The 24623-nt window shown below is 36.2% G+C and overlaps 1 protein-coding gene across 3 annotated transcripts in view; it reads right to left on the bottom strand.

Annotated features, from left to right (window-relative positions):
- Positions 1–581: 581 nt before the first annotated feature.
- The window catches only part of VTA1 (vesicle trafficking 1), a 45982-nt gene continuing 21940 nt past the window's right edge, over positions 582–24623 (bottom strand). For all 3 annotated transcript variants that reach the window (XM_059700514.1, XM_059700515.1, XM_059700516.1), the window contains 4 exons: positions 17441–17549; positions 14535–14708; positions 7953–8033; positions 582–2265 (listed from right to left, as the gene is read on the bottom strand). In XM_059700514.1, the coding sequence (XP_059556497.1) occupies positions 2120–2265; positions 7953–8033; positions 14535–14708; positions 17441–17549 (510 nt within the window). In that variant the 3' untranslated portion in view covers positions 582–2119. The remainder of the gene's footprint in view (positions 2266–7952; positions 8034–14534; positions 14709–17440; positions 17550–24623) is intronic.

Here is a 24623-nt window from a genome sequence, read left to right as displayed (position 1 = left end):
ATTAGTAAATTTCTAACTTCGTCTTAGATTTTATAGGAAGAAGTACAAAGTTAAAAAATCTTTATAATTTAATCCCCATACAAGAAAGCATTTTTAGGCAATAGGCCACAGAGACAACCGGGATCTCCTGAAATTCAGGAAATAAGTTATTATTGACAATTTCTATTATTAATATAACATTAATGTTAACAACAATGAACATGTGTAGATTGCTACTATGTGCGGACTACTTGATGTAAAGTCTCTCATTCAGCTCTCCTAACAAACTCTGAGGTGTCTGGTGGTGTTGCTTCCATCTTACAGATAAGGGCTGTCAGACCATGGCCCACTTATCAGGAGGCCCCAGGGTTCCCACACTGTCTTCTTCCCTCCTTCTTCTCCCAACTGGGAACAACAAAATAGAGTGTGAAATAAGAGGTGACAGGTTTTTTTTTCTTGTGTCCATACATATTAAGATTTGAATTAAAATTTTTACCTCTTTTAAGCACTAATAATCATTATAGCCACTTTTCTACTGCAATAAAGTTCTAAAAAAGTCTATCAGAGCACTGGATTTCTAGATATAAATATTGAATCCTACAAACTGCTGTAGGACTTTATTTGTGAAAGATATGAACATTAATCATGAGGCATGTTATTTGGGGCTTGTTTTTTCAATAATTTAGAACAGTTTATTCTGTCTGAATACTCATTCTATCAAACCTATACCACAGCATTACAATGATGCAAAGAAAAACTGAAAGACACAAATGATTAGGAGTTAATAATTCATTTTCTTTCAGATAGACTATGAGATCAGGAGTCAGCAAACTTTATCTTAGGGGGCCAAATAGTAAATATTTTAGACTTGTAGGAAATACAATTCTGCAGTCGTGGAGAGCAACCACAGATAAAACAAATGAATGGGTACGGTTTTGATTCAATAAAACTTTATTTGAACAACAGGTGGCCAAGCCATGGACCATAGTTTGCTGACCCATATGTTAAAGTATTTCAATATTAGTGGAATAAATGGACCAGATACGTTACAGGTAAGTTTACCAAATTTATCTCTCTCTTTTAAAGAAAATTGTGTCTTACTAAAGAAATATCATATTCCTGTAACTAAAAATAATGACTTAAAAATGACAATTCTAGCATGCAAATTAAAACAGACATTTGGCTCTGTAGTTAACTGAACTAGTGAAAAGAATCCTTGCATTTATTTCTTACACAGCACAAATGCAGGTGACACATTAAATCCAAAATTCCCCATAAAACTTATAAACCTAACAGCTGAAAATCTAATTTCTTATAAACTTCTGCATCATTCATAGCTATCACTCTAGAGAACCATTCCATAGCAGCAGAGGATAATCCTAACTTAAAGCACCAGGTTTCCAGGCATCACTAAAAAACTGTTTTTTCATTCTCTTATACATGCAGTCAAGCTGCCTATGAAGCAAATACCAATTCACCTTAAGCTTCAATGGATAAGGAAAAGCAGTTGGGAAACCAACATCCTTCTTATGTCTAAAAGTGATTCTACCTCCTTATCTTGCTTCTTTTCCATGAAAATTTAAACTTTTAATGTAGTTATAACATGAATATAAATTGAATTTTGAACATAATCTCTTTCAGATTAATCTAACAGTTTAGGATGTTCGTATCTGTCTTATAAGTTTTGAGGAAAACAAAAGGCATGATTTCTAATCTGGAATGTTCTGGCCATCTTTATTAAAATTAAAATTTTATAGCAAAGTACTATGCTCTGTTTGTTCAAATTAGAAATTAAAACATTCTTTTAATCATGTAAATTAAGGTACAATGCTTATTCCCAATAATTTTTTTAGAACTGTATTTTCATTTTTTGATGCAGAGTTCAATGGGCATTTTTAGGATCTTGCTAACATCAGCCCGATACACTGAGATTACTGGATCCACTAAATGGGCAATAAAAACTGGTTGAGGCCACTGACGAATGCTTCAACAGGATCTGATACACAGACACAGGTTTCATTGTTATAGTCAATGGAACTGAAGTCTTCCTTAAAACTGTGCTCCTGTCAGGCGGAAGATAGAGACTAATGGACTGTTAGTTCTTTAAGCCAAAAATGCATGGATCTGCCGTACAAAGGCTTTATTCTCTGCCTGTAGTCAGTAACTTGAGGGCCTTCTGCAGATTCTGCACAGCAGTGCTGACATCTTCGTATTGCAAAGCACTGCCAGCATATTTGCAGTATTTCTGAGCTCTAGCAAAGTCCTCGGGTGTTAGACAGATATCCCCTAGAAGAAAAGAATAATTAAGATATTTATAAGAATATAAAAAGTGTTCTGTTCAGGCTAGGAAACAAATTCAAGATTACAGAAAATATAGAAGGATTTTTTCAATCCCAGTTGTTTTTAAATAAATTTTCTCATGCTATTATTTTTTTATTACTAATATAAAGCACATATATACCAATACATAATAACTTACTTGAGCAAGATTTTCCTTTCAGGAGTAATAAACTAGAATTCTTTATATTTTGGAAAATTAATTATAAAAAATTATACTCTGTGAAACAAGGGTAGCAGGTTTGGTGATTATGCTAGAATCACTCTGCCTCTCTTTTCATGGAACAATACACACAGACTAAACCATTCAACCCTCATTTGAACTGGAAATCTAACCCTCAATTTAAAGAGACAGGAATAACAAACTTTATGTGAAAATTTTACATAAGTTGTTTAACTTTCCTTTAAAAATAAACAAAAATTTATCTTTTTGTGCCACCCATACAAAAACCTCTAAGGTTTAACATAAGTTTTATATAATTAAACTACACAACTTAGCATGTAAACCACCCTTACACTTTATTTCTCCAAAATGTATTTCCTCAGCAAGTTTTCCATTTACATGTGTGATTGATATGTGTAGAGCCCAACCTAATAATTTGGGTAAACTAACCATACTAAAAACATTTCATTCAATCTAGGATTTGAATATACCTGAATATATATTTCTAAAGATAAAATTAAATACTTTGTCTTTTGAAATAAATACCCTTTTCCTTAGAAATGTTATGAGGATTCTAGGAGAACTGATCAGAAGGCTAAGGGCAGACTATAATAAACATAATATATTTTGTTACCCATTAAACCTAAATAATAATTATCCTGCAGTTCCTTAGATGATTTGGTCAGGCATGCCTCAGTTTTTTGCTTGAAAATACCTACCAGATTCTTTAATGGTTTTCAACATATATTAAGAGGCTCTAGTAACTGAGATATACATACTTTCTAGGTAAGTGAGACACTTTTAAAAATTAAGTTTACTATAACTCTGCTCATTCTGTGTTTTAATATCCTATACTCTTATCTCAGGGCAATCTTTAAAAATATAAGGCATCCGCCCAGAATTTACTGGATTTGCTGGAAGAAAGCCCTAATGCTCAGGACTAATCTTATTTTTACAGCATTAGCTTTAGCACTGTTTTGCTGACATATCACTTATTTATTAATCAGATAAAATGTGTATAGTGGCAAGAATTCAGTTACTATTTTAGGTTTATAAACTAATCTTATCCACCAATGATAAAACTATTTTAAAACACAAAGTATTTACTTTTCTTATAAAATAAATATTTCAATATTTATAAAATATGAATGAAAGTATTTTAACAAAAATATAATTATATATATGCAATAAATGTAATAGATATGTATGAAAAGTTTGTAACTCAAAAAATAACTAGATAATAACCAACTTATGATTTAGATAAAAAATATAAGTTATAGACTTAGACAGACATGTAATTTATTTTCAACAATCAGAAGTATAAATAACTTATTAAGCCATTTCAAATAGTTACTTCTGGTATTTTGTAACAGTTTAGGCTTTCCCATATTTTAAAAAAAATAATATGTAAGTCATTAAATAAAACATTTTAATTAAAATTTTAAATAAAAATAAAATCTGTCTCTTAATTATGACTCTTCTAAATTAGCATTTAAAACCTAAATAGAGGAAGTGGAAAAGACATAGGAAGGAAAAACAGTTCAATTTCATTTTACTTGATTTTATATGAAAAATAGTAAATACTGCTTAATGTACCAAAATAAAAGTTGTCTTTTTCCTATCATTAAAATTTGCCAGAGCCCATAATCAGAACCAGACAGAGAGAATATTGTGGCCCTAAAAGTTGTTTAGAGGATTAGAGAGGTTGTTTAACATAATATCTCTTTTCTGAAATATGTGCTTTTAGGTTCCCGATGGCTTCAGACAAGACTGTCTGAACCACAGACCTGATTCTCCTTCACAGGGCAGGACAAGAACAGACACAGAAGACAGCTAGAGCTATCCATCAAGCTCCCTACTAGAGTGGAAAGAGAGCCTCGGTCAGCACGAATCAAAGGCAACATTATTTGGTATAAAGAGAAGTCCCTGCATGCTCAGTTGGCATAAGCATCCATTTCCAAGGCTGAATTATCAAGTTTCCAAGGAATAAAATTTAATTGTAAATATTTCCAAAATGAGTCTTTAGGGATTCTTCCTTATTTAACCAGGTAGTTCTAGAAATTCATGTCAAGAACCCTGGATAATTTATTTGATCCTAATATACTCTATTATTCCCCGACTCAATGGATGCACAGACAGAATCGGAAGGGAACCCTCTGACCTGCAGTAAATCTTGGAGGTAACCGTAAAGCATAGTACTGTATACCTTCTATCCAGGCACTGCCAAAAGATGCCACTTATTAATGGCAACAACAACAGCAATGATTAGAGGTAGAGGTTTGTTACATCAGGTACTATGCGAATGCCTTTTAGATATTCGATTCTCAAAAAAATTTATAAGTTGTTATTCATATTCTAATACTATATAGAGAGAGGTACACAAAGTAAAAAAGTAAATACTGTGCCTCAAATACCCTTTCCAATTCCATTCTCCTCTCCAGAGATAGCCAAAAATTCATTACAAAAACATTTAAAATATAATAATACTAATGCACACATATTATGTGTGTATTAAAAGGCAATACGTACTAAACACTAAAGAGAAAAATGTAACAGGAAGGGGGTATTAAAAGTACTAGAAGTGGTAGTGATAGATATGGTGGTTATGAAACCATTATTTATTTTTTTGAATTCTCTAGGCTTTTCCTATGGATTTAAACACATATGTACACATAGGAGGATATAGTTTTGTTTTAAACTTTTTTGTTGTTTCCTAAACAGGGCCATATTATATAATGTTCTGCAACTTGAATTTTTATTTACTGTGTCTAGATCTTTTCACATGAGAGTTATCACATTCTTATTTATTTTTTCCATCACCATTTATCCTCTCTATGCACTCTTCCACCTCCACCCACCCCCTCCCCGCAATCAACCACACTGTTGTCCATGTCCTTGACTTCTCTTTTTTTTTTTGCTCAACTGCTCCACACTCCATCCTTCCCTCCCCATTAGAGCTGTCTGCCTGCTCTCTCTGAGTCCATCACTATTTTGCTTGGTAGTTCAGTTTTCTTGTGAAATTCCACATATTTAGTGAAATCATATGTTACTTGTCTTTCTCTGACTGGCTTATTTTACAGCATAATGTTCTCCAAGACCATCCATGCTGTCAGAAAGGGTAAGAGTTTCTTCCTTTTTTACGGCATAGTAGTATGCCATTATGTAAATGTACCACGGGTTTTTTACCCACTCATCTACTGATGGACACTTGGGTGTGCACATATTAAAAAAAAGAATGTGACTGATGATGTGATCCAAATCCCATCCTTTCTTCATATGTGCACAGTATTTGTTAGTATAGAATAGATCATAAATGACTACTTTTCCATTAATACGCATTTAAGATTTTCTATTACTATAAATGATGCTGACATAAATATTTCTGTAAATACATTTTATGCTCACATCTAAGTATATTTTAAAAATAGATTCTTAAAAGTATAATAGCTAGGTCAAAAAATTATATTTGCCATTCTGATACTGACATAATGCTAATGAGAAAAGCTTTACCAATTTATAGTCCCACCAACAGCACATAAAAGTCATTCTCTGTTTTCAATAACATTATAGCTTAGAAATCTTTAAAATATTTTTGCATCTATTTAAATGTATAGTCACCAACATAGTTTTCAGTGCTTGGAGACACCATTACCTTCAGTAGAGAGTGCACTGTGCTCCAACCTCTCATGTCCCCTTTCATTAAATTCTGAACCAACTATAAATAAGTCTTTTTGATGTCATACTAGTAAACCAAATGAATGCAGAATTAGAGGAAACATGTAATCAATTCATGTTATGTTCATAATACCAGCATGGTAGATGTGTCACCCCCTCCCATGGCCCTTCTAAATAAAGCTCTTCTAGTTCCACAACTTAGAGGCAGGTAGCTTAATGGCCAGTTTCCATTAACACTAGGAGAATTGAAAAATCACGTGGGAAACAGACCGGCAGACATAGTACCAGGGGAAACACAAACTCAAACTCAGTAATAAAATTAAAAATAGTAGAGCAAGGTGTTCATTCTAAATAAAGAGGACTAAATCCCATCAGACATATGACAATAACTGAATGAGAAAGACCAAAAGAAAATGATAAATTTCAGAGGGAAGGTGCACATATGTATAACCCATGGACAGACAATGATGTGGTGAAGGCCTGGGGAGGGGTGGAAGCTCAGTGGAGGGAGTCAGTGAGGAAAAAAAAAGGGACATCTATAATACTTTCAACAATGATAAATTATAAATACATAAATAAATAAAAAGAAATTATAATAAAACAAAACAAAAACACCACCATGGACTGGGGGGAAGTAACAGAAATGCATAAGTAGCAAAGATTAAAATCAACAAACAGTGAAGGCATGTGCCGGGGGGTAGGGGAGGCGGGGGGAAGGTCAATGAGGGGAAAAAAGGAGACATATGTACTACTATTTGTAATACTTTAAATAATAAAATTTAAAAAAATCAACAAACAAATCACCTAGCCCCGTGGTCGGCAAAATGCGGCTCGCAAGCCACATGCGGCTCTTTGGCCCCTTGAGTGTGGCTCTTCCTAAGCCTTAGGAGTACCCTAATTAAATTAATAACAATGTACCTACCTATATAGTTTAAGTTTAAAAAATTTGGCTCTCAAAAGAAATTTCAATCGTTGTACTGTTGATATTTGGCTCTGTTGACTAATGAGTTTGCCGACCACTGACCTAGCCTATGAAACAACCAATCAAAATAATTATCCTCAGAGATTTTTATTTTAAATTAGTTTCTCATCCTACATAATCTGATCACTCAGTACAAATGAGAAATATAATCATAACACATGGCAATCTTTTTTAAAAAAATGTTTAATCTTGCCTGAGGATATGTTTTTATTGACTTTTAGAGAAGAAGGGAGAGGGAGGGAAGGAAGGAGGGAAGGGGAGAGGGGGAGAGAGGGAGAAGGAGAGAGGGCTGAGGGGGAGAGGGGGAGAGGGGGAGAGGGGGAGAGGGGGAGAGGGAGAGAGGGAGAGAGGGAGAGAGAGAGAAACATCGATGTGAGAGAAACACTAATCGGTTGCCTCGCATACCTGCCCAGACCTGGGATAAAACCTGTAACCATGTATGTGCCCTGACCAGAAATCGAACCCACAACCTTTTGGTGTACAGGACGATGCTCCAACCAAGCCACCAGGCCAGGGCAACACATGGCAATCTTGAACTAAACTAATCTAAGCTTCCATGATATCTTTGGCTACATGTTTGTGCCACTACATTTATACAGTATAAAGAAAAGGAACTGTAAAGAAAAAAAAGAAAATGCCTTAAGATTTAGGCATTTTTGATAATATGAAACAATCTTGATTCATTAGAGAATCTAGTGAACATGGCACTCAAAGAAATGTGTTTCAAATTACCTGAACACTCCTAAGGTAAAATTACGAAACAATACCCCCAAACAAAAGACACATTATAACTTATAAAACACTCAGCTGACTTACCCTGGGAAACTGTATTGAAAAGTGCAGGATCAATGGCCGGAATAGTTTGTGGAGTAGGTTGAATAGTATTACTTGTTACACCTGCAAATTAGAAAACCACAAATGGGTATTAAAGTTTCATACCTCTTAATTATCTAGTAGGAAAGCACTTAAAGCATTATGGAGGAATTGCATCACTTCACTTCCTTGAAACCTTAATGAATTCTAAATTGATAAAGTTATTTGATGTTGGAGGCTGGTGTAGAAAATATGCAGGAAAATACATTTAGAGTGTTACGTAAATAGTATTGGTTACACATTTCCTATTATGTAGTTTGTCATATCTAATACTTCAATTTGCTTCTCAATTATAGCTTACCAAATATCTGTAAAAGTAATAGAAGCCTTCCTACCTTTTAATTTCTTAGTCAATTAAATAATTTGGGGACAAGGTGGGATGTAATTATGATTTAATTTACCTTACAGGGCAAGTCCCATTTCACCACTCTGCATGAAATAAAGATTATATGTTCCAAATTTTCCAGTTAACATTCACTGAATATAACATATTCACTGAATATAAAAGCCATAAAAAAATTCTAATAGGAAGTCAAAACTTATTGCTTATTGGCTAATAAAGAATATCATCTTTTTAAAAATACATATTTTTATTGATTTCAGAGTGGAAGGGAGAGGGAGATAGAGAGAGAAAGAAACATCAAAGAAGAGAGAGAATCACTGATTGGTTGCCTTCTGCACACCCCCTACTGGGGATAGAGCCCGAAACTCTGGCATGTGCCCTGACTGGGAATTGAACTATGACCATCTGGTTCATAGGTCAATATTCAACCACTGACCCACACCAGCCGGGCACTAGCATTCTTGATAAATGCTAATATAATAGAATTGAAGATTACTAATCACCTAAAATATAACACAAATTGTTAAAACTTCCCAGAGGGACTTACATGATCCAATCAGCAAGCAAGCAAATGAAGAAAAAAGTTGATTACTCTAAATCAATAAATCAGAAAACAGGATTCATTTCCCCAAGCTAATAGATTAAATCTGAATAGGCAATTTGTAGTAAGTATAAAATGGGAAGACAATGTAATAAAAAGAAGAAAATCGAAGGAAGAAAATAAACTAGGAAGTTTCTAAAAAAAAAACACAAAAAACCAAAAACATAGCCAATGAGAGTTCTAGCATGATGGTTTTAAAAAGGTTGACAAAATTTAAAATAGTATTCAGATCTAAGTTTTGACTTTGAAGGGCCTTCTCATTACCAACCCAAAAGAAAAATGCCTTAAATATATACTATTTTATCTCATTTAATTTTGATTTAGTGCAAATTAGTTTCATTTTACACCTTTGGAACTATTAAATCATGAAAATATTACTTTTTAACTAAACACTGAACTAATAAAAAAATAAAAGTACAAAGGGATACAGATAAAAAGTCAAGTATAATTTTTAAAGAGTAAAAAAAAATGTGCATGAACAGCCTACTTTTTATTCCTACTCTAGGCCATTTTAGGGCTACCACCAGTTTCTATGGCACCCTTCCATGCACATACGAGCATGTGTGTGCCCAGTCCAATGTACGTGTGTATAAAAATAAGTGATCGACAGCCTTCTCATTGATCCATCTAGGTATCAATGCCATTCCTTGCTAAATAACTCGTGTTTCTGCCGAAATTAAAATCCTCCAAACAAATCCCTTTCTCTATGCAGAAGACACTTTATGGTCAGCATTCTGCATTAATTTTTAAAAATGCAGGAAAATACATTTGATCATATTTCTTTATGATCAAGTAGGCAATATTAATTTACAAGAACAAAAGAGACAGGGAGAAAATGTAGCTATGTAGTACAATTTTATTTGAGTAATATTTTAAAAATAGGCAGTTTGCATTTTATTAAGGAATTCTGGTCAATCATTCAACCAAGACTTGAACTGACAACACAAGCTGTGCAACATGCCTCATACAGCAGTCAGGAGATGCTGCATCTCGTCTGTCTTGACACACATGAGCCAAGGCCTGTCCTCTTGGCAACCATCGTAGAATGTTGCCATGGAGGCATAGCATACTGGCTCAATACAAGTGCATAAATAACAGTCAAATTAGGAAAAAAAAAATTAAATTTATGTTTATTATTTTTTGAGATGCCCAAATCTAGTATTTTTCCCTTTTTTTCTGATTTGGAAAGGTATCATTTGTCAATTCACAAATGGGTTGCAGGCCCCAAGACTGTAGTATGTGTGTGGGAATAAACATTCCTGGGGGATGTTGAAAAGGGCTTTCTACTTTTTAACAAAAAAGAAGTATTAAAAAGTAACTTTGGGTTAATTTTTAAGTAGATGGCTGCATATCCCATTAGATAGGATTAATACACATTAAAAAATTAAAGATCACAAGATTTCTAATTAAGTATGAGAAAAAAGGGTGTTGGTTAGAAAATTAGAGAAGACTGTCCCAAAAGTATAATTAAACAGAACGCTGAAATGTAGCATTTGGAACAACAAATAGGCAGAAAGACATGTTATCTATGAGGAACACACTAAGTAGAGGAAAGAGAGGAGGACTGGGTTGAATAAAACTTCAATATAATCATGGAAAATAGCATTGATACAAATGATTAGGCCAGAATATAAACAACTTTGAAAACTGTATAGAAGAACTCAAACGCAGTACTTCTGACATTTATAAGAATTACAATAAAAGAACTAAGTTTTTGATCTAAATATGAGGTGAGCTGCATTTATAATTAAAAGGCTGGCATTAATTATAAAATTGTGACTTAATCTATTTAGATTTTTCACTGAGATCTTCCTCTGTATTTACCAACTGTAAAAAGTGATGTTTCAAAAGGAAGAAACAGTACACTGTATTGCCCATATCTGATATTATAGTGATTAAAGCCCAAGAGCAAACGCATGTCCTCTTTAAACAATCACTATCCCTGCTCTCGTTGTACCCATTACTTTCTTGTGGAAGAACTAAAAACTGTATATTAGCACATACTATTCTTTTCAGCTATCTTAAGGATTTCCTTTTGATAAAAGTGCATCCTGGACCTTTATATGGGAGAAAGTAAATCATTCTTAAAGCGAGTAAGAGGGGAAACATCTGCTATATTTATAAACTAAAAATTTTATTTCAGTTTCTATTAGGCAACTATAATGGATTAAAAAAACTGTTTTAAATATAATAGAAAAAAATTCCTCCAGCGAAGAGAAGATTCCAACATCTCAAATCAATCTTAGGAGTAAATATATATCAAAAAGTAGGTTTTTATTTGATAGAATATTAGCTCCTTGGGGGAAGGGACAAAAAAGGCTCCAAAAACACAAAATCAGAATGACTTGGGCTCAAACTCTAGTTCTTTACTAAGTATGTTTGTATTTTAATTTTCTTGAGATAACTGCTTAATTTGTTTACTATTAGTAAACTAAGGACAACAATATCTAATACAGTTTCTGTAAGAATAGATTTATAAAAGCTGTTAATTATATAAATGCTAAGCCTATGTAAAAAGATAGGACCTTATTCCTAATAGAAAATTACCTCCTAATATCGATCTTTATGTGATGCATATTCTAAGCAGGAGATTTTGTCTGTTAGTTTGAACATATGAAACTACCAATATTCTATCACTTTTGTTGAACAAAAGTAGCAATTTCATATGGTTCAACCTTATAGAGCCCTTCTATTGGAAGTATATGTTCCCTTGCATATGTACATATAGGACGTCTACAAATAAAATATGTATGTATGTATTGTCTAAAGCAATACCCATTAGGCAATCTTTTTAAGGTCATATCCTATCCCCAAAAGTGACACTTCCTTTGATTCACAAAATGATTTTAAGTGTTCATTAACTTGCTATTAAATATCCTGTCTTTCTTTGGCATAGAAATAGGAAGGAAGAGAAAAAAAAAGAAAGGAAGCTAATTTGCTGAATATTGAGTTTGCGATAGGCACAGTACTAGTCAAATTTATTCTTTTTCTCCTTTAATAATTAAAACCATGAGAAATATGATTAATTTCATTTTAGAAAGAAGAAAAACCTTCATCAAAAGAAGATGAATAATAGTTGAGTTTGTGGTTTCGCAAGGGGAAGAAACTAATAACCAATACTATTTGACTCCAAAATGCATTTATTCTCTTTTCACTCTTCTATAGAGCTGCCTGTGACTGCAGCTCTTGATTAGTGTTTAAATTTAGTAGTATAACTCAGACAGTATTCATCTAAGAATAATATGCCTAAAGTAGCTGGTTTTGCTTACATTTTCTACAGAAATTTTCAATAATTCTAAAAGATGAAATACTTAAAAGAGTGCTCTATAAAATTTTACTTACAAAGTAACTCAAATTGGTTTGCCTATTCATATTATTGCATGATAATAAAGCAGTGAAAAGGCAAGACAGGTAAAATATACGGAATGATGACACAAAAGAGATCAGTGTTAAAATTATTCCTTTCATTAATACTGTTAAAATTATTATCAATATTTGTAGATAGGCTGAGGCTGACAACTGAAAGTCAATGAAGTAGTGGTGTGCTATATAATAGAAATGGTAGAAATCAGGACTCAAAGGATGACTTTCATTTTATCAATTAAATGCTTTGAAATGTTTGTATAGTTTACTACCACAGATTAACCTTATGCTGAAAAAAAAGTTAAACTTTAAGAACAATTTTTATTAAAAAATGAAAATAAGTTAAAGATTTAAACTATGGTTTTAAATACCTTTCTGTCTGGAAGTAGGGTTGATGCTATATTAACAATACACATACATAGAAGAGTATCTCTTTGCAACTTATAAAAATATCTATATCTACTCATATTAACTTATTGGAGGCTAGTTTTGTCAGACTATTTTTCTATGAAAATAGACATACAATCCTAAATTATTCCAATATATTAGCTATCACTTCCCTTCCTTGTTTTTAGTCACATTTTTGTAATCCTAAAAAAAAAAAACAAAAAAAAACCGACCCAAAGCCTCTCCTTTTACTAGTCTGTGATTCCATTGCTACTGAGATTCTGTGCCTCTCCTTCATCAATAACCCATGTAGAAGGCAGAGCAGGGTCCTAAGGAAATGAGACAGGAAAAATGGAGTCTTGCTATCATAGTGGGATACTGATGGACACATCTACACTAATAAAAGACAAAGATGCTAATTGACCGTACCTTCGCTACACCCCAAGGTACGCCCACCCGCCAATCAGAGTGACCATATGCAAATTAACACAACCAAGATGGCGGCCGGCAGCCACAGAGCTGGAGCAAGGAGGTGACTTGGTTGCCTGGGCGATGGAGGAAGCCAAGCTTCCTGAGCCAGCTGTGGCCTCCGCTCTTGGCAACAAAGTTTCAATTATATAAGACAAATAAATCCCAGATACCTGCTGGCTGAGGACAGTGGCCACCTGCAAACAGCCATCAGCCCCTCACCCAGGCTGGCCAGGCAGCCCAGCAGGCCCCCCCATCCTGAAGGGGCTATGGCCAGCCTGCAAACGGTCCTTAGCCCATCACCCAGGATGGCCAGGCACCCCAGGGGGGACCCCCACCCCGAAGGGGGTGTGGCCAGCCTGCAAACAGCCATATCCCCTCACCCAGGCTGGCCAGCCACTCCTATATAATAAAAGGGTAATATGCAAATTGACCCTAACAGCAGAACGACTGGGAATGACTGGTCACTGTGACACACACTGACCACCAGGGGCAGATGCTCAATGCAGGAGCTGCCCCCTGGTGGTCAGTGCGCTCCCACAGGGGGAGCTCTGCTCAGCCACAAGCCAGGCTGATGGCTGCCAGTACAGCGGTGGTGGTGGGAGCCTCCCGCCTCCTCAGCAGAGCTAAGGATGTCCGACTGCAGCTTTGGCCTGCTCCCCGCTGGCAAGTGGACATCCCCCGAGGGCTCCCGGGCTGCCAGAGGGATGTCTGACTGCCAGCTTAGGCCCAATCCCCTAGGGAGCGGGCCTAAGCCAGCAGGTGGTCATCCCCCGAGGCGTCCCAGACTATGAGGGCACAGGCCGGGCTGAGGGACCCCCCCGAGTGCACAAATTTTTGTGCACTGGGCCTCTAATACAGTGGGGCCTTGACTTACAAGTTTAATTCGTTCCGAGACCGAGTTCGTTAAGGAGCTCGTTAACTCAAATTACTCTGTCAACTCAATGCAAAAAATTGGCCGAGAGACAGCTGGTATCTCGGGACACTCGTAAGTCAAGGCCCCACTGTACTATATAAAACCCCCCTCACTTCAGTGCTATTCTTAAACAACATTAAAGGGGAAAGAGTGAGAGGGGAAGAAAAAGAAATGAACAACACACATAAAAGCATAGAAGCTATTCTTATTAATAAAATATAAAGTCAATGTAATCAAAACATTTAAATGTTGTCATTCTTATAAAACTAAAAACACAATTGATATTAAAAAACTTCAATAAAAAGAATTTAATGGTTTTTTTTTGTAGGTCAAAATGGAATTAAAAGATCTTATCATGCTCGATGACTATCATTATGTAGCACAGATATAAGTGCAGCTCTTATTTATGAAAGAAGAGTTCCAAACTTTTTGAGTTTCATTTTCTACCTGTGCTGTGAGGCACTTCTGCTGGTGTATTTGCTGGGGCATGTGCACCAGGAGGAATCTGTATTCCAGTATAGTTGCTCGAAGGCATGTTGCTGGGGTCATAAGTTGAAGATGATGGCTGAGGTGGCTGAGTGGGCAGGGAGGTGGCTCCAACATCTTCATTTTCTTCAACATCTATTATAGAAAATATGTGCAATGTTAAACTAGGTATTTTGAAATAAAAATGCTGAATATTCTTATTTTGCTATACAGGCCTGGCAGACCTTTAAATGCAATTTTATTTAATGTTGTTGATAAGCAGGCTCTATCTTTAAAAATAATGGTTTTAAATATTTTCTAAAAGTTATGCCTGGCAATATGATTACCACTTCTTTTAATTCTAATTCCAATTCTATAAAATCTTTGCATATAGTGTATTTTTTTCTAAAAATAAACTTCCTTTAAACTCACTCTTTAAACATAAAAAAGTGACATTTTTGGCAAAACATGTCACATGTATGCTACCCAATGAGAACTCTATTTTCTTTCAGCTGCCCTATTAAATGACTGTGTGTTTGTTGTCCAAATTAAGTTAATCAACAAAAACAAAGAAACAAAATTTCATATTTAGCTATCTATAATGAAAGGAGTAATAAGAGACTTGTGTTGATAAGTTTTAATATGTAGACTTCAAAATATACTATCATTAGCTAAACTTGAAAACTACTTTGAGAAAATTCAATTTTGATAGTATATTTAAAATGACAATCACTTTGGAGAATCTTAGTAATTTAAAATAAAATAAATATAAACTAGAACTACAGATCTCTGAAATAGATTTGTTTCCAATTAATTTAAAAATATTTTTTGTCTCATTATAAACATACTAGAGGCCCGGTGCACAAAATTCGTGTATGGGGGAATGGGGGGGGGGGGGGTCCCTTAGCCCGGCCTGCACCCTCTCCAGTTGGGGGATGTCCAACTGCTGAGGGGATCGGGCCTAAACCAGCAGTCGCACATCCCTCTCACAATCCGGGACCACTGGCTCCTAACTGCTTGCCTGCCTGCCTGCCTGCCTGCCCGTCCCTAACCGCCTCTGTCTGCCGGCCTGATGCCCCTAACTGCTCCCCTGCCTGCCTGACTACCTCCTAACTGCTCTCCCCTGTGGGCCTGATTGCCCCTAACTGCTCTCCCCTGCCAGCCTGATTGCCCCTAACTGCCTCTGCCTCAGCCCCCACCACTGTGGCTTTGTTTGGAAGGACGTTCAGAAGATGTCTGGTCTAATTAGCATATTACCCTTTTATTAGTATAGATTACATGTTTAATGTAGATAATTTTAAATAAGAAAAAATCTACCTACTACTCTGAGATATGCATTCTATTAAGTAACCCTATAGATGTATTTATACCTTATATGCACTACAATAGTTTTCTCCTATATTGGAGAACTCCAACATTTATATATTCTGGGAAGGAACAAACCCCTGCTGTTTAAAAGCACTGAAGAGTGACCAAAATCTGGTAGAAAGTAGGAAGATGATGGACCTTGGAAGAAGAAATCTCACCAGGTAAGAACTACTTTTTTGTGGCTTTTCACCTGACGGTACTAAACAGTCTGTACAAAGGGAATACTCCAGAAAAGTGAGCCTTAAAATGTGTATATGAACCCCAACTAAATGTCTGTTTGGCAGTGAACTATGCATGTACACTGGGAGAAGACTCTAGTGGGCCTTGAAGAAAGCAACAGCCTTAAAGATGAAAGGAAGACAGGCAGTGTTTGAGTTCAGGCAAGTTAACTGCTTGTTATAAACAAAAATCAAGACTTCACAGAGGAAGATAACAGAATGCAGAGGAACTATAAAATTGTTTATTTATCAACAATAAAAGTAACACAAATATGGGGGAGAAAAATGTGACCAAAGTCATGAGAAAGTCTATAGAAAAAGAACCCCAGAACAACCCATATATTGAAATTAACACATTGTTTGCGGGTAGTTTTTATCACGCGCTAACAGGTGGTGTGGGCCATTTTTGCTAATTTTTTGCGCAAATGTTAACGTTCAGTAAAATTACAATAACTTTAGTTTACGTATTTATACGTTACCCGCATTCTACCGCTAGTCTATAAAAAACGTATCCTGCGTCTATAAAATACGTGTCCCGCGCTCTACTACCAGTCAACATAAAACATATAAATACGTTTCCCGCATACAATGTGTTAACAGAAAATGACTTAACACCAGGTACTTTATCAGAGAACAATATAGTCATAATGAATTAAAGAGGAAAAACTCACCAGAGAAAAGAAAAATATGAGGGAATAGAAACAGATGGGACTAACAAAAAACAAATGGTAAAAGTACTAGCTTAAATCTAGCTAAGCAATAATATATTAAATGTAAATGTACTAAACACTATTTTAAAGATTGATGCTGTCAGACTGAAAAAAAACCACCTATATGCTTGAAGACTCATATATGTTTAAAAGAGGAGGATGAAAATAAGATATACCATGTAAATACCAAGCAGACAGAAGCTGAAGTGCTACTTTCAATAACAGACAATATAAAAATCATGACAAGGAATATTAACAAAGATAAAACAGGATATTTCATAATGATAAAAAGGTTAGGCAATTAACCAAAGAAACAATTATAAAGGTGTTTGTGCTTAATAAAGTTTCAAATAAACAAAAACAGAATTAGTAAATATTATATTAAATACTATATATTTTACAAAACTTTTTAGACATTAGAAGAGTTTGGTTCTAATCTCTCATTGTCCCAAATTTATGATTTTATATCCAATTTTCATGAATTTTGGACCTGATGGGAGAAACAATTATATGGTCCCTTTAGAAAACTTTAGATACTACTAAAAAATTAAGATTCTACTAAATCATTTTACATAGAGAAATAAATACATACCATTATCATCTTCAATTCCAACAGGCCCTGCTTGAGGAGTCTCTCCATTCTTTAAACAATTATGGATATATGTTGCCTTCCACCTTGCATACTTTCTGTGTCTCACATTCTAAAAAGAAAAATATTTTTATCGATATTAGATTGCAGTAAAAAAAGTCAAGCAAAAATATACATTTATGATAACTTATAACATATTATTGAGGTAAAACCCATTTTTGAATTATACAGCTCTGAAAGAGTCCAGCACCCTCTCAATCTTACCACTGGGTTCTACCAACTTTCTAGGGCTCAACAGGCTTAATAAAAAGCTATCTTCCTCAAAACACATGTCTAATGGTTCTGAATTTCAGAAAAGGTCTGCAATGGAAATATGTGAGTATCCTTCGAGCAAAACTTGCAACTTATATGCACAGGGGAGAAATAGGCTAGATGGAATTATAAAATCCTATATAATAAACGCCTAATATGCTAAGTGTCCAATCTTCCGTTCAATCAATCAAAGCATAATATGCTAATGATATGCTAAGGCCACTCAACTGCTCCCTAAAATGTGCACTGACCACCAGGGGGCAGATGCTCCAACTGGTAGGTTAGGTTGCTGTGGGGTCCGGCCAATCGGGACTGAGCAAGATGGGTCGGACATGCCCTGGAGCCCTCAGACTGGCCAACCTCCTACGTCTCTCCCTGGCCCTGATTGTGCATCGGTGGGGTCCCTCGGCCTGGCCTGCGCCCTCTCGCAATCCGGGACCCCTCGGGAGATGTTGGAGAGCCAGTTTCAGCCCAATCCCATGGGAGAAGCACCGCTCAGGCAGAAGCCAGGCTTATGGCTGGCGAGTGCAGCGGCAGTGGTGGGCCTCTCCTGCCACCGCGGCAGCGCTAAGAATGTCTGACTGCCAGCCATCAGTTGGACATCCCCCGAGGGCTCCGGGACTGCAAGAGGGCGCAGGCCAGGCTGAGGTACCACTCCCTGAGTGCATGAATTTCATGCACCGGGCTTCTAGTTAAATATAAAAAATAATAACTTGAACTATTTTCACTAGAGGAAAAAATAAATCTGTACAAATCTAAAAATACTAACATGATGTACTGTTTAGAGCAAGCAAACACTAAGACAGATAGCCAGGCAAACTTCACTTTTAACCTGTAGCATACTATTTACCAGCTCTGAGTCTCATTTATTTCAATTCCCAAAAGGAGAAAATAGTAAGTCATGGGATTGTTGTGAGAACTGAGAATATTAGTGAAGAACCTGCTAGTTGCCTCTTCTTTCCTGACTTTAAAATTTTATGCTATATACCATAAAATAAGAAAAAAATTGTTTTAAAAAATATGAGAGTAAAATCTGTCAGAATTTTGAATGGACTAGTGATTTTTCAGTTCATATAGCTAATGGACCTTTATGATACTCCTGGACCAGTGGTACTAGTATCAATTGGGAGCGTGTTAGAAATTAGAATCTTCAAGCCTGCATCAAAATCTATATTGTAACAAGATCCCCAGAGGATCTGTATGTACATTAGTTTGAGAGAACAGTTTCATTATGTTGAAAACAGCTGTACTTTGCCTTTTGTAAAGATCCACCAAGTCACCAATGAGTACAAATATTGCATATAGTCTAGATATTTAGTTGAGTATTTTATGTGAGATTCTCTAGATGCTACAGATTAGTATACAGAAACCGAAAGAGTAACCCACCAAATTACTGAATATGTGCCATATTTAATTTCCATTTCCTTATCAAAATATACTCTTATATACTCCATTATAAAAAAGGTCCTATAGCCCAGCCTGTGGTTCAGCTGTTGAGCATTGACCCAGCAATCAAGAGGTCCCAGGTTTGATTCTTGGTCCAGACACATGGCGGGGGTTGTGTGCTTGATCCCCAGTAGGATGCGTGCAGGAGGCAGCCAATCAATGATTCTCTCTCATCATTGATGTTTCTATCTCTCTGTCTCTCTTCCTCTCTGAAATCAATAAAAATCTATTTAAAAAAAATTCTACTTCTGTACTTTTTTTTGCTCAGTAAAACAAGAGGTCATAATATTTTTGCCCTGGCCAGTTTGGCTCAGTGGCTAGAGCATCGGCCTGTGGACTCAAGGGTCCCAGGTTTGATTCCGCTCAAGGGCATGTACCCAGGTTGCAGGCACATCCCCAGTGGAGGGTGTGCAGGAGGTAGCTGATTGATGTTCTCTCTCATCGATGTTTCTAACTCTCTATCCCCCTCCCTTCATCTCTGTAAAAAACCAATAATAAAAAACAGTCATAATATTTTTATCATTTCAACTCAACCGTTAATATCATCACGAGGAATTTGGCTTTCATAATAATTAAGGTCCAACTTCATTTAGTAGTTTCCCTGACTCAGTCCTTTCTACAAGAATCCTGGCTCCTTCTACAGATGGTATTTAGAACCCAAAATCAGACACTGGGGGTGCTCATTTCTACTGATGCATCACTGCTTCCAGGACCTTTCAGTATAGGGACATAGGAACTTTGTCTCATGTACATGTATACACAAACCTATTATATATGCTGTATATACACAAATGCATGCATATATTGCATATACACACATTTGTAGTATACATATATACCATCTACATACATATATAGATTTTTCTCTATTTATCTAATACATTTAAAAGCATAATATGGACATTTCCAGTTCCAATCCAATCCAATCAAATGTAGTATTCTCCCATCCCATATTTTAAGTTCTTTGTCCAGAAGTGAGAAACCTGGCTGCCTTAATATACTTACTCATTTGCTTAATCCTATACACAGTGGTTCTCAACCTTCCTAATGCCGTGACCCTTTAATACAGTTCCCCATGTTGTGGTGACCCCCAACCATAAAATTAATTTCGTTGCTACTTCATAACTGCAATTTTGCTACTGTTATGAATTGTAATGTAAATATCTGATATGCTATATGTGTTTTCTGATGGTCGCGACCCACAGGTTGAGAACCGTTGATATACCAAGTAAGCAGTTTTAGAATTGATAACCTAATACCATCAAGAAAAACCAAACCTACAAACAAGAGTTCGATATTTAACTATTATTTTGGGGTAAAACTGACATACCTTGAGATAAATAAATCTTAATGTACATAATTTGATGGGCTTTGAAAGACAGATATGCCTGTGTAAAACATACTATCAAATTATAACATTTCTAGCTCCCCATAATGATAATGTTCCTTCATATCCCTTTCCAGAACAAATTTCCCTTGCTCCAGCCCCTCCAACAAACATCCTAATTTTTTCACTAGAATTTGTCATTATATGTAGGGAATCATCCAATTTGCACTGAGTTTTCTTTTACTCAGCATAAAATCCACAATCCACAAGATTCATTCATGTTGAAGGGTAGATCACTAGTCCCTTTTAATATTCTAGTAATAGTACAATTTATCAATTCCTTTGTTGGTGGACAACTGGGTTATTTCTAGCTTTGCGCTATTATGAATAAAGTTCCTATGAGCACTCTTGAACAAGTCTTTTTCTAGACACATGTTTCCATTTCTCTTAAATAAACACCAAGGAGGAATTACTGGATAAAAAGGTAGATGTGTTTAACTTAATAAAAATCTGCCAAATCTTTTCCCAAAGTGGTTATAATGTCTAACATTTTCACCAAGCAATGTATGAAAGCTCTTGTTTTTCCACATTCTAGCCAATATTTGATGTGGCTCGTCTATTCATTTTAGTTAATTTTACTGTTTTTAAACTATTCTACTGATGGGGGGGGGTATTAAATCTCTAAGTATGACTATGAATTTATGTATATTTTTATTTCTATCAATTTTTGTGTCATATAGTTTACAACTGTTATTTTGGTACACAGACACCTTTAACTGTAATATCTTCTTGATGAATTGAACCCTTTATTACAAAATATCCCATTTTACCTCTAGTAACACATATTAAAGTTCCTTTTGTCTAATACTAATATAGCCACTTGGAATTTTATTTACTCAGCATTTGCATTAAATATTTTCCCTTCTTTTACTTATAAAACATCTATCTCTCAGTATTTAGAGTGTCTCTTGTAAACAACATAAAGTTTGAGCTTGTTTTTTTAAAAATCTAGTCTGAAATCTCTACCTTATAGTATTAGTCCATTTACATTTATGGTACTTACTGATACAGCTGTATTTAGGCCTCAAATTTTGCTATTTGTTTTATATTAGTTTCATCTGTTTTTGTTTCTCCACTCCTTCCTTCTTTTGGCATAATTATAATATTTTTTATTTAAACAGGTATATGTCTTTATAAAAATAAAAAATATAGTTTTTTATATATTTATGTACATAACATGTACAGTGTACTTCCTTTCTCCCTATAAATCCAAGTTACCATCCGGTATTATTTTCCTTCAGACTGAAAAACTTCCTTTCTGCTGGTTAGTAACTTAGCTCTATAGTGCAGATTTGATAGCAATGAATTAATCAGCCTGAAATGTCTTTTATTTTACCTTGATTTTTTTGAAGGATACCTTTCCTCAAAGAATTCTGAGTTGAAAGGGATTTTTGGTTGTTTGTTTTTCTTTCAGTACTTTAATTGTGTCAATTTCATTCTCTTCTGCCCAACACTTCTTAAAAAAAAAAAAAAATGAGAAGTCAACCATCCTTCAAAGCATTTTTACCTTGTGCAGAATTTTTACCTTGTGCAGAATGTTTTCTTTCCCAAGACTGCTCTTTTCAAGGTCTGCTCTCATTACTGAACTTCACTGCTATGACTATGACGTCCTCAGATATGGTTTTCTTTACATTAGCCTTACTTGGCGTTCACTGAGCTTCTTGGATCCATAACTTTTTCACATAATTTAGAAAATCTATGGTCACTATTTCTTCAAAATCTTTTTTTCTACATTTTACTTCTACTCTCTTTAATGGGACTCCAAATACACATAATGGGACTCCAAATATAGCTAGTAGCAACACATAATGGCCATCTATTTCTAAATACATTAATCTTAAGCAAATATATGATTGAGCAGTTTTGAATAATTTCCATTAAAATTTTAATGTATTTGCTGATGTCCTCTCTAAATGTAGTACACTAGACCAGTGGTCGGCAAACCGCGGCTCGGCAAACGGCGGCTCGCAAGCCACATGCGGCTCTTTGGCCCCTTGAGTGTGGATCTTCCACAAAATACTGGCTCTTCCACAAAATACCGACTTCTGTGCATGGGCCACGAAGTTTCAATCGCACTGTACGTGCGCGCCCGCACGTGGTATTTTGTGGAAGATCCACACTCAAGGGGCCAAAGAGCCGCATGTGGCTCGCAAGCCGCGGTTTGCCGACCACGGCACTAGACCATTATCCATCAACTAATAACAGCAAGAACTAATGTTTTATAAGCATTTACTACTGCTAGGTACTTTGCTAAAGGCTGGCTGTACGTGTATTTTCTCATTTTATCCCCAGGACAACTTAAGGAAGTATTACAATTTTCTTCATCTTATAGATGTGGGAACAGACTTACGTAAGTCAAATAACTGAGTGACTCAGTTATGAAGTGGCATGTGGAATTTGAAGTCAATGGCTATAGTATTCTCAACCACATTGTACGAATACTGTATGCAAAAATACTCCATTCACAATTAACTGAATATTAAGTGCAGGTATGTGTACAGAACACACACTTTAGTAATTAGATAAAGCTCTCCCACTCAACCATGGTTTTCTAGGTTAGCAGTGAGATGTTGCTTAATTCAGAAACTTCCAATGCAAATGGATACCTGAAACGATGGCGACACAAGTACAAAATTGCTCCACTTGTGCCAGAGGCCTGTTTTTCCAGAAGCAAGAGTCCCAGATTGGGATAAATCAGGATTCACTGTGGTGTTCCATAGAGGGATCTAAATCAGTGCTAAAAAGATGTGGTCCCAGAACTGGTGCTGGTCTGCAAACTGCTTACCAGTTTGGACAAAATAGTACACAAACTGAGTATTTAGAAACTTAACGCAAATTAGGCTTGTATTTCACATGTCTTTTTTAAGTTTCATTTTTCTAGTGTTTCAATTATTACTTGTATTTTACATAATCAGTCTGCAACAGACTGCAAATTAAGAAAAAAAAAATAGCTGGACTTTTATCACCAAGTCTGAGATCACTGTTCTGGGCTATAGCATCTGGAGACAAGGTACTCACATTTTTCTGACCCTTACTTCTCTCACTATAATTCAGAGTTTCGAAAGAACAAACAAAATATATCTGAGGCGTCTAAGTACAGAGCCTGGAAAGTGGTAGAAGTGGATCTGAACCCGTATTTTCTCATTAATAGATCACACATCAGAAAAACAAGTTAGCTTGTTTCTCTTTCCAAGTTAGAACACAAGGTCTGTGAGGGCAGAAAAACACACCATATTCACTTGATTGCTTAAAATTAGCAGAAACTCAAGAGATAAGAGCAGTGCTATTAACTTTTATAAGTGGTTTTCATATTCTTCTTAAATTAGCAGTAGAAAACCTAAACCAAAGACTATAAAGAAAAAAAGGTAAAATATCTGTTCCTTAGACATTGCTAGAAGCGAAATCTATAATAAAAGCATAATATGCAAATCGACCAAACAGCAGAACGACCATCTGGACGACCACGCTATGACAAACACTGGCGCCAGGCCAGCCAAGGCGGGTGTGATGTGATTGGTTGGGGGGCCCCGCCATCGCCCCACAGAGGGAGGCCCAGGCCACTCTCTGTGGAGCAATCGATGGGGGGGCTCCGTGATCTATTGCCCCAAAGAGAGAGGCCCAGGCCACCGGCTGGCCGGGCAATCGATCGGGGGTTGGGGACTCCACGATCACCCCAAAGAGGGAGACCCAGGCCACCCTCTGTGCGGCAATCGATCGCAGAGCCCCAGCCGGGTGGGTGGTGCCTCCCGCTTCTGGGCGATTGATTGAGGAGCCCCATGATCGATTGCCCAAAGAGGGAGGCCCAGGCCACCGGCCAGCGACGCTGTGGCGGGTGTGCGGGGCCGGCCATTGATTGCCATGCAGAGGGAGGCACAGGCCAGCCAAGTGATCACACTCCAGTCTGTTTCCTGCAGTGGGAGGCGACCAGTAGTGGGGGAGGGGAGGGCAGCGCCGCACAGATGGCATGCAGTGGCAGCAGTGGGAGCTGGGCCAGCTGCTGGCAGCTGGGGGAAGGAAACCCCTGATAGGCCCTGATCACTG

The sequence above is a fragment of the Myotis daubentonii genome, chromosome 6 (assembly GCF_963259705.1).
Source record: "Myotis daubentonii chromosome 6, mMyoDau2.1, whole genome shotgun sequence".
NCBI lineage: Eukaryota > Metazoa > Chordata > Mammalia > Chiroptera > Vespertilionidae > Myotis > Myotis daubentonii.
This window is presented reverse-complemented; position numbering and strand designations above follow the sequence as displayed.